Source organism: Nicotiana tabacum, chromosome 6 (genome assembly GCF_000715075.1).
Source record: "Nicotiana tabacum cultivar K326 chromosome 6, ASM71507v2, whole genome shotgun sequence".
NCBI lineage: Eukaryota > Viridiplantae > Streptophyta > Magnoliopsida > Solanales > Solanaceae > Nicotiana > Nicotiana tabacum.
Window position 1 is genome coordinate 109,874,241 of NC_134085.1, and position 12,078 is coordinate 109,886,318.

The 12,078-nt window shown below is 37.0% G+C and overlaps 1 protein-coding gene across 1 annotated transcript; it reads right to left on the minus strand.

Annotated features, from left to right (window-relative positions):
* Window positions 1-5,836: 5,836 nt before the first annotated feature.
* On the minus strand, window positions 5,837-6,661 carry LOC142181984 (uncharacterized). Its single transcript, XM_075255732.1, has 2 exons — window positions 6,272-6,661; window positions 5,837-6,175 (listed from the first exon to the last, which is right to left on the minus strand). The coding sequence occupies exons 1-2, from the start codon at window positions 6,659-6,661 to the stop codon at window positions 5,837-5,839; spliced, it is 729 nt and encodes a 242-aa protein (XP_075111833.1).
* Window positions 6,662-12,078: the final 5,417 nt, after the last annotated feature.

Here is a 12,078-nt window from a genome sequence, read left to right on the forward strand (position 1 = left end):
GAAAAGTTGATAGGCCACAGAACTCTAAAGATGAAGAGGAACGGGATGAAGGCTTGTTGGTTCGTAATCCACGAGCTAGAAGATGGGTCATTTCAGATGATGAAGTTACTCCCCCTCCTAGTTCTGTTCCCATGCTCGAGCCAGAGAGTGCTACCTTAGTGAGTTCTGATGAAGAGACTCCTGTAGCACCCCGTGACCCTAGTGAACAACTCTTTTATCGTGGATTTGATGAAGAAGGTTTTGGCTTTATTTCTGAGGAAACGCCTCTTGCCTCTTTTCCTGTATCTGCTCCAATTGAATCCCAATTGTCTGTATCTGCTACTGCTGCCACTTCTCCGCCCGTGGCTATTTTGACTTCCTCAGTTGTTCCTACTGGTACAACTTCCCATGCTGAAATTGGTTCTTCTAATAGCAGTAGAGTGATGAAACAAGTTACCAGAGAGATTCCTGCAGATGGTAGTCTTTTGAAGAAATCAAGCCAAGCTGACGTATGGATGATACCACTGATTAGCCCAGTTGAGAAGTCTAAATGGGAAAGTCACGGTTCTCTAACGTGGATGAATGATATTATGCACTCATCTCTAAAGGTATAAACTTTGTTTTTTTTTATTTTATGTGACTTTTCTTTCACTGGTATCACATTCCTCTTTTCATTATGTAGATCAATCTCATCGGTACGGAGATGATGAAAAGGATTGTCCATACGGAGCAACTGATGAATGACTACCACACTGGAGCAGACAATCAGAAGGAGCGGTACGAGAGTCTTCAACTTGAAATGGATGTTTTAGAGGAAGATAAGTGTACCTTAGAGCAGCAAGTTAAGGTTATGGCAGCGGAACTAACGGTTGAGAAAGCCTCTTCTAATCAGGTGGGCAAAGATAAAAACCTTCTTGAGTCTTCATTTGCTGAACAACTTTCTAAAGCCACTGAAGATATTAGGGGTCTGAAGGACCTATTGAACCAGAAAGAAGTTTACGCCGGTGAGATTGTTCAAACGCTCACCTAGTCTCAAGAAGATCTCTGAGTGTCTTCTGACAGAGTTCGATTTTTAGAGAGTTCACTTGCCCCCTTACAGGCTTCTTATGATGCAGCCTTGACTAAGAAGGAAGAGCTAAGGAGTGAGATTGAGCATTGGGAAACATATTACGAAGCTCTTGAAGATAAGGTTTCGTTGAAGTTAGTTGGGCTTTCTTGAACACACGCCATTACACTTTGATGGAAGAAAGCCAGAAAGGCTTTGAATTAGATGCTGAGCTTGCAAAAATCAAAGAAACTATTGAAAAAACCCCCACAAAGTCAGAGCTTTTCTTCACCCACGACTGACATTCCCGAGGGTGATGAAGTTACTCCTGGTGAGGCTGTTATCCAATCTCCTTCAGCTTAAGTTATTCCTCCTGCTTCTAATGATGTCATTCTTAATCCTACTGTTTCAGATTCTGCCCCTCAATGAAAGTAAAAAAGCTTGATGTTTATTTTTTTTTTTTGGTGGAACATTTGGAGTTTTACCCCTGGTCCCATTTGAGGGTAATGTTTTGGGAAAATCTTGCCCCTAGTCCATTTTGGGATTTTTTGTATAAGACAGTCAGGTTGGAAGTAAGTTCATACTTAGTTTTAACTAAGTTATTATAATATTATAAAGTTTTTGTTATTATAATATTATAAAAATTTTGTCTAACTCTTATAATATCTTTATTTTGAGTTTCTGTTTTACTCTCTTAGCGGTTTACCCTTGTCTTATACTTAAAGTTTGGGCATTATTTTCCGCCTATGTTAATGTTTGGGTTTTTATTTTACCCTTTGTTTTTTTAAAAATGCTTCAATACTTCATGACTTTGTTGAACAAGCACAAATTATAAAAGAGTGCATTTTTATGAAAGACACTTAATGAAGAAGACGTCTCAACTCTATAATGGTGTAAACATAAGAAAGAAGAAATAGGAACACACACGTTTCTTTAAATAACTTTGAGGAAAGTTTTGTATGATTTGAATATATAATACTTTACATGTATTTAAGTATCATCTATACTCTTTCGTAACTGTTTTCTTTACAACTGATTTGTAAAAAATTCAAGGGTATATCTTGCAACCCATGATTAAATATTGCCTTTAACCTAAACATTCGTAAGATTTTGGAATTTACATCCACGAGTGTATTCTTCACAGGTTTTTGGATCAGCCTTATGTTTTTGGCTCGTGACTTTGCTCTGAACTTTCGATTTGTTGGGTAAACTTTTAGGCTTGACTTGAATTTTGATTGTTCCAGTCTTCTTTGCCTTCCTTATATATATATATAGTCCCTCAAGTGTTTGAGTTTTGAAGTATGAAATCTCGAGTACTTGATTATTCCTTCCATGTGGTCCTTTTCCTGAAAAAGGAAAAAACGTACGGGACTCGGAGGTATATATAATTTAGATGATGACTACTTAACCCTTTATATTTCCATCAGAAAGGTTCTAACCCTAGACCGAGAATTATGTTACTTTTGCGTGTCTTTCGGGTCTAATATCATCATTTGGTGTGGTCTAACTTTTTGCCTATCATCTAAAATTGTTAGTATAATTTTAACTGTACAAAATAAAAATCGTAATTGAGCGATACCTGACTGTGGGTATTTCTTTTTCTTAGAAATAGTACTTCTTCAAATGAACAACATTCCAACTTGAGGGTAGAATCTTTCCATCCATGGTTTCTAACTCGTAAGCGCCTTTTCCGGCGATACCTCGAATCTTATAGGGTCCTTCCCAATTTGGACAAACTTTCCTGCATTGGCAACTTTTGTTGATTGAAAAACTTTCTTGAGTACGAAGTCCCCAATCTTGAACTACCGAGCTTTCCGATTGTAATATCGCTCAATAATTTGTTTCTACAAAGCCATCCTTATCAAAGTTGTTTCTCTCCTTTCTTCAAGCAAATCGAGATTTACTCGTATCTCCTCCTCATTTGACTCTTCGGTTGCTTGGTTGTATCTCGTACTTGGTTCACCTATTTCAACTGGAATCAAGGATTCAACACCGTACACAAGTGAAAATGGTGTCTCTTCTGTACTTGTTTTTGCTGTTGTTTTGTAAGCCCATAAGACTCCAGGTAGCACTTCTGGCCATTTACCTTTTGACTCCTCTAGCCTTTTCTTCAAGTTATTAATATTAACTTTGTTTGTTGATTCAGCTTGTCCATTGGAAAAAAGATGATAAGGTATTGAAGTAATCCTTTTAATTTTCCAACTCTAAAAGAATTCTATGATTTTCGCACCTATGAACTGCGGGCCATTATCACACACGATTTCTTTCGAAACCCCAAACCGACATATGATGTTTCGCCAAATGAAGTCCCTGACTTCTTTTTCTCGTACCTGTTTGAAGGCACATACTTCTACCCACTTAGTAAAATAATTAGTGAGTACTAATAAAAATCATGTCTTTCCTTTGGCTTGTGGTAGTGGACCCACGATATCCATCTCCCACTTCATAAAAAGCAATGGTGCAACAACCGGATGCAATAACTGTGTTGGCCGATGCATTTTGTTACCATATCTTTGGCAGTTGTCACATTTAGCCACAAAACATTATGCCTCTTCTTCCATTTTTTGCCAGTAATACCCCGCCCTAATTAGAGTTTGTACTAAGGATCTTCCTCCTACGTGATTTTCACAATGTCTTTCATATACTTCTCTCATCACATACTCTGTTTGAGAAGGTCCGAGACACTCTCCTAAAGGACAACCGAAAATTTTTCGATATAAATTGCTTCGATCCAGACAATAACGGGCAACTTTTCGTTCAAGTGCCTGAGCTTTTTTCTTATCTTCAGGTAGAATTTCATACTGCAAAAAATTGACAATCTCATTTCTCCAATCCCATATTAAATTATTAAAATTTACCTCGTTTTTATCTTGGTCGAATGCCAAATGAAACAAATGTATTACAGAAGCATTTTCTTTATTGGTCACTTCTGCAGTAGATGCAAGATTAGCTAACGCGTCTGCTTCGACATTTTCTTTCCTGGGTATCTGCACTATTTTCCAAGATTGGAATTGCCTGATCAAATCTCGTGCCTTTTCCAAATATTGTTGCATCCTCACCTCTCTAGTTATATAAGTTCCCTGCATTTGATTAACCACGAGCTGCGAGTCACTTTTGATTATAACCTGCTCTATTCCGAGCTCTCGTGCCAATTCTAAAACTGCAATCACAGCTTCATATTCTGCTTCATTATTAGTATTTATAGTTTTTCCTGTAGGTGGGATCAGAACAATGCCTAAACCTGCTCCTTTAATATTCGAGGAGCCATCGGTAAATAGAGTCCAAGTACCTGGATTAGACCCGTTAAATACTTGCAGCTCTTTTTCTGCTTCTGCTACCATCCCTGGGCTAAAATCTGCCACGAAATCTGCTAAAACCTGTGATTTTATTGCAGTTCTGGGTTGATACGTGATATCATATTCACTTAGTTCTATAGCCCACTTGGCTAGTCTACCTGATAGTTCTTGCTTATGCAATATATTTCGTAAGGGGTAAGCGGTCACTGCAGAGATAGGGTGACATTGAAAATAAGGCCTCAACTTTCTAGATGCCATTATTAATGATAAATGAAGTTTTTCTAAATGAGGATATCGAGTTTCAGCATCCAATAAAGACTTGCTAACATAATAAATTAGATATTATTTACCTTTGTCCTCTCGAACTAATACAGCACTTACCACCACTTCTGAAACAGCGAGGTAGATGAGTAGCCTTTCTCTGTCCTTTGGTTTAGCTAGCAACGGTGGATTTGACAAGTATGATTTTAAATTTTTGAGTGCTTGTTGACATTCTTCAGTCCACTCAAATTGGCTTTGCTTTTTAATACTGAAAAGAACTTAAAACTTTTTCCCGAAGATTTAGAAATAAATCTCCCCAACACTGCTATCCTACCTGTCAACCTCTGAACCTCTTTTTTGCTCGTGAGTATATCCGGTTTCTCTTCGATCGCCTTAATCTGCGCTGGATTTTCTCGGCTAGAAACAAGGAAACCTAAAAATTTACACTGAAGACACGCCAAATGCACACTTCTCGGGATTTAACTTCATATTGAATTTGCGGAGAATCTGAAGCGTATATGATAGATGTTGGATATGATCCCCCGCCCGTTGTGACTCGACTAGCATATCATCGAAAGGCATAAATTTATATCAGTATGTCTACCTATCCATAATAAAGGAAGTTTTTTCCTCATCTGAAGGATCCAGTTTTATTTGATTATATCCTGAATAGGCATCTAAAAAACTTAACAACTGATATCATGCAGTAGCATCAATTAGTTGATCTATGTGTGATAATGGAAAAGAATCTTTAGGACAAGCTTTATTCAAGTCAGTATAATCTACACAAACTCGCCACTTACCATTCTTTTTGGGTACCACTACAGTATTTGCTAGCCAATTAGGATATTTTACCTCATGGATAGATCCGATTTTTAAAAGCTATTGTACCTCATCTTGAATCACCTGATTTTTGAATGATCTTTGCTTCCTTTTCTTCTGTTTAACAAGTGGATATGTTGGATCTTCATTCAGCTTATAGGTCATCACCTCCGGTGGTATACCTGTCATATCTGAATGCGACCAAGCAAAGCAATCCGCATTAGCTTTTAAGAATTCAATTAACTTACCTTTTATCTCTGGGATCAGCTTGGTGCCGATGTATACTTTTCTGTCCGGCCAATGTATAAACAGTACCACTCCTTCCAGTTCCTCAATTGCTGTTTTGAATAGTATCAGGCCTTAAGTCTACATCCATTTGTCCATCTGTAGTTGAGGTTTGTGTTGCTAAATCCTCAACTGAATTCTGTAATTGCTATTTTTCATCTGCAACATCATTTTTTACGCTTGAATCTGCCACTGAGTTAATGCTTTGAGAAGCATGTTTATCACTATAGATTTGTCTTATTCCCCATTGCGAAGGGAACTTGATAACCTGATGTAAGGTAGATAGAACAACATCCATCTCATAAATCCAAGGTCTGCCGAGGATCATATTGCACGCCATGTCCATATCTATCAGTTGAAATTTCGTATCTTTGACTACTCCTTCTACGAATATGGTGAGCACTATCTCCCCTTTTGTAACAATGCTCGAGTTGTCAAATCCAGACAAGGTACGTGCTTTGGGTACCAATTTTTCATTAGCTTCCATCTTGTTTACCACTCTTAAAAGAATGATATTTACAGAGCTATCTGGATCAATCAAAACTCGTTTCACATTAGTATCATGTACAAGTAAAGATATTACCAGTGCATCATTGTGTGGGATCAACACGCCATCTACGTCTGCATCATCAAATGTTATATTATCTTCTCCCAAAACTTGGCGAACTCGCTTCCCATGGGTGACTATGATTTTTGACACCTTCTTTGCAACCTTATATATTACGCCATTGACCACCTCCCCTACGCTTATGACATTAACCGTTCTTTTTTGTGATGGAGGTTTTGGTGGCTCCTGTCTATTCTTCATATATGCTTGCTTACCCTTCTCACTAAACAAATTGGTTAAGTATCCTTGTTTTAATAAGTGCTCTACTTCACCTTGTAACAGTCTGCAATCTGCTGTTTTGTGACCGTGATCATTGTGAAACTCGCACCAGAAATCGGGGTTTATTCTGTTTGGGTTCGATCTCATTTCTTTGGCCACCGCACTTTATCTCTCATGCTTCTTAAAACAGCTACCAACTCAGATGGGCTAACATTGAAACTGTAACCACCAATCTTTTCTTTTGAACTTCTATCTTTGTCTCGCATATCTCGCGTGTCTCGCTCCTTTCCGAACCTAGACAACAAACCCGAATCTCTGTCCCTTGATCTGGAATCATACTTTGGGTTTTCTTGTTTTGAACATGAATCCCTTTCTGCTGGTCCCATGTAAGTTTCATGCATGTTCTTATCGGACCTTTTCTCAGTTTTCGGTCGCCTCGAACTTACTCTTTCATCTCTCCTGGACTGAGTAATAGTGTCTTCTTCTATCCGCAACTTCGTATTGTACATGTTGTAAACATCATTCCAAGTTGTTGCATGGAATTCTCGTAAGCTTTCTTTGAGTCTCATTGTGGCTTTTGAGCTTTTTTATTTAAATTACTTGCAAATGCCACAACCGCCCAATTGTCAGGTACACGTGGCAACATCATTCTTTCATGCTAAAATCTATCTACGAATTTCCTAAGTAGCTCTGTATCTCCTTGTTTTATTTTGAAGATGCCTTCCATCCTTTTTTCAACTTTTTGAGCTCCCGAGTGTGCTTTTATAAATGAATCTGCAAGGTCAGCAAAAGAATCAATAAAATTTTCAGGTAAAAGAGAATATCGTGTTAATGCTCCCTTCGTGAGTGTTTCACCGAATTTTTGACCAGCACTGATTCAATCTCTTGCTTGGTCAGGTTGTTGCACTTCACGCCAATTGTAAATGTAGCTACATGATCTCGTGGATTGGTTGTCCCATCGTACTTTGGGATATCGGGCATCTTAAAATTTTTTGGAATAGGCAAAGGAGCGGCACTTGACTTCCAGGGTTGTTGAGAATATTTATCCATATCCACTATTTTGATTATAGGTGGAACACCCGGTATCTGTTCTATGCGATCATTTTTCTCCTTGAGCTATTTCTGCAAAGTTAGTACTAAACTTTGTAAATCAGAATTAACTGGGATACCTGACCCTCCATCGCGAGATTCGCTGGGAGTTCCTCCGCTGCCCGAATTAGCGAGTCCTGAGGGTGGATTCTACATGGTTGCGGTGTTGTTTGGAGGCGGAGTTGGTGGTACAGTTGGCAACCCACTAACAAAAGCTTGAAGAGCATTGCTGGTCTGTTCTGCGATTAATTGCTTCAATGCTTCAGTGATAGCTTGATCATCCCCACGTTGGTCATTCGTATGTGATACTGATCTGTCAGGTGACCCTTCTCGGGACTGTCAAGGAGAGTTTCGTGGTGAAGAAACTGGAATTCCATTATCTTGTTGATTTTGCTGGTTCAACTGATGTTGCTGATTTTGTAGGTTTTGTTGGTTATTGTCGTTGACGTTCGACATGATTTTTTGATAGAAGAATGAATTTGGAAAGTGAAAAGATTATTAGATTTCCGGTAATGGGACCAATTTGTTTAACCAAAAAATAAGAATTTCGGTCAAAACCTATTTTTAAAAATACTCGGGTTACTGATAATCAAGAAAATCAATATTCTTGCAATAAGAAAGAAAATTAGAATATAAAATAGCAGAGTAATCAGTAGAAAGTAAAAGTAAATGATTGTATTCCACGTGCAATATTCATTTTCCCCAGTACAATACTTCCTTTGCTACACCTCTACCACAAAACCATCATAACCACTGGCGATTCCACACTCCAAATGGAAAAGCACAACCAATGAGCAAAAGTTTAAACAAATGGTTGACCAGAGAACCTCATAACCTTGACTTAAATTTTTTATTTTTTGAGAATAATGTAGTATGGATTTGTTAAAGAATTATGGTAGGTGTATAAGGAAATGGAGAGTGGAAAAATAATTCCATTCATATTATTAAGTGAGATCAGTTATTTTTAAATGAATCTGAAAAGGCAGTCATGATGGTTTGATGTGAAAAGGTGGAGGTGGAAAGGCGAAAAAGGGTTGAGATAAATGGAGGAGGAGTAGTGTTTAATAGATGTGAAGAAATCTATTAAAAATGTCAAATTGGGATTAACCAATTGTTTTGTAGTGCCTATAGTTTGCTAAACCTTTTTACTGAAAATGTCAAATTCGGATTAACCTTGCTAATATAGTAACTTGGGCTATTTAATGCCAATTCCTTAGCTAGATGATACCTTCGTGCTAATTTCTCTTTGTGTTAATATAACTCATTTTCTGTTCTTTTAATTTCACAATAATTAATTGAAGTTAGTTTGATTAGTTCCTTTCTTTTTTAATAATTAGTTTCACTTTTTAAAGGTTATTTGGTTAGTTAGTTCATTATTTAGCTTAAATTTATATTGAATATTGAAAATTATTATTAGCCTTGAGTTTGATTTATTTATTTTTTTGGTACAAATACAATTTTATCAGGAATGAAAACTTAATTTAGAGGTAAAAAATTTAGAATTTTATAAATGAGTAAAAGTAATAATCACTAAATATTAGGAGAGAGATTGCTTTGTATACAATTATTTTGATATTTTATTTATATAATCATTTAGTATTCATAACTCAAACGTCGAGTATTTTAGATTTGCGTCGTGTAATGTTCATTACAATAAGGAAGAGCACAGTCTACCATGATTCAACAAATGTCAACATATACATATTCAGTATATATACACAATTAAAAAAACATTGCATGACCACAAAAGATACACAATTCTTTTTCTTTCTCTAGAAAAAAGATTGTTTGAATTTCATTACTTTGGCTAAACCTTCTATTTATTTGGCAAAAGTAATAGAGTTTGAGCTAAATTTATAAATTTTGTCAACAACAAACAAACACAGTTAAACTAAATAATTATTGTATTAAAGAGGAAAACAAACACAGTTGGATAAAATATGCAATGTCCATTAAGAAGAAACAAGGAGAAAAATATAGCTGGAACAAATAAATCATTTTGTATTTGATTATGGGGCAATTAAGTGTTGAAAAATACTTCATTTGGAAGCTAATTTTTGATTTTCTTATTTTTCTTTCCTCTCATGCGTCTAAAAGAGTGAATGTATTCATGCTCTTTATCACGTCGTCCAGAAGAATCGAGGCTATTAAATTACCAAATTTAGAGGGGTAATTAGGCCAACGTAAGTTTAGACACAAGGTCAGAAGGGTCCAATCTATTCTGCTATTGAGAAATATAGTGAAACTAGAATCTAAAAGAAGTAACTTTTCCGGTCAAAGCCTTTCATGTTGTAACCTCTCCTTTTGCCATTTCATTCTGCATTTCTCCATTTAGAAATAGTTCTACTTTTGTTTATAACTTGTTTATTAAACGAAATCCCAAAAATATTGTCACAATTCAAAACCAACCTGGTCGTGATAGCGTCTAACGTGGTACTAGGCAAGCCGATACATTCCCAAAATCAATCAATATTTTCATTCTTAAGATAAAATTCACAACTATTTAATAATAAACCTTCATAAAGTGTATAAATCAAAACAACAGTGCAGAAAGAAAGCCCGACATCGGGGTTCACTAGTTATGAGCATCTATCAAGGATTGTCCGATATTACTAAGATATATACAGTCAGGAAGTCAACTAATAACAATCTATAGGAAGATAGGAGGGAGAAGAGCAGAGTTGTGATCGCCATGCAGCTACCTTGCTAACTCCAAAAGATCCGCAACGGGTGAAATTAACAAAATTAACAATCACTAACATGTCCAGCAACTCTTGGATCTGCACACAAGGTGCAGGGGGTAATGTGAGTACGCCAACTCAGTAAGTAATAAAGGTAAATAGAGACTGAGCAGTAGGAAACAAATAAGATCCACATCATGATAAACTCAGTAAGCACAACATGCTTTCAAATTAGAATATGAGTCAAATCATCTCATTTAAAATCCAGTTTTTGGTAAAAATTATTTGAGGATACTTTCCAACAGTTTCAATAGAGGTTCAATGCAGTTTACAGTAAAAGTAATGAAGATCATAATCGGCCTCTCGGGCAAAACATAGTTAGTATACAACCCCTCGGGCAAGCCTCTCGGTCACTCATATACATCTCATAACATAAAAATGTCAATGGAAATAACAAAGCCAAATCACTAATTAAATTCCGAACATCTCGTAAAAACTCCAGTTTCAATAAAAGTTGTTTAAAACATTTGTTCAACATTTGCAATAGAGGCTCGGTATAAAGAGGAGTGAAAACAGTAATTTCATAAAACAAGCCCCCTCGGGCAAAGCATCACTCGTATATATATAGCCCCTAGGGCAAGCCTCTTAGTCACTCATGACTCAACTCTCATCAATCAGCACTCACACTCAGCACTCGCGCTCAATAGGTACCTTATAATAATCGTTGTGGCGTGCAGCGCGATCCATAAATATATATAGTCGACTGCGCTAACTGGGGGTGTGCAGACTCCGGAGGGGCTCCTACAGCCCAAGCGCTATGAAGCCCGATCCAATATCGCTGCGGCGTGCAGCCCGATCCATATATCGTTGCGGCGTGCAGTCCGATCCATATATATATATATATATATATATATATATATATATATATATATATATATATATCGCTGCATCGTGCAGCCCGATCCATAAATATATAATCCTCACAATTAGGCCCTCGACCTCTTTCAATCATCAATCTCACAAGCCACTCGGGAATCTGAGTAAAAAATCAGGGAAACTCAGCCCAAACAACTTTCATATATTTAAAAATAGAGTAATGAAACTGAATCACACAATAAACAGGTAAAATCATGACTAAGAATATGCTTTCAAATCAAAACAGTGTGATGATAGTAACAAAATACCCCTGAGGGTCCAAATAGTACAAGCATAAGGCCCCAATCATGGCATTCATCCCGGGTTATAAGAATTCTTTCTAAAACATATAGCTATTATACAGCTTAAATCAAAATATGCAACTCTATAGTTGTTGCGGGACAGACCAAGTCACAATCCCTAACGGTGCATGCCCACACGCCCATCACCTAGCATGTGCGTCACCTCACAATAGTGAAACGATGTGAAATCCAGGGGTTCATACCCTCAAGACAAGATTTACAATCATTACTTACCTAAAACCAGTTAATCCTCTACTCCACAATGCCCTTACCTCTTGAACCGGCCTCCTAATGCCTCGAATCTAGCCACAAATAATTCGACACAATCAACATGAGCAAAAAGGACCAATACCATAAGAAAATACTAAGCTTAAGGTCAAAAGTCAAAAAGTCAACTCAAAAATTGCCCCCCAGGCACACGTCTTGAAATTCAATCAAAGTCACAAAATCCGACAACCCACTCGATTACGAGACTAACCATACTAGTTTCACTCAACTCCGACTTCGAATCGGCTTTCAAATTTCAAAAGTTTATTTTATGAAGTTCCACAAATTTTCACCCCAAATCACTAATCAA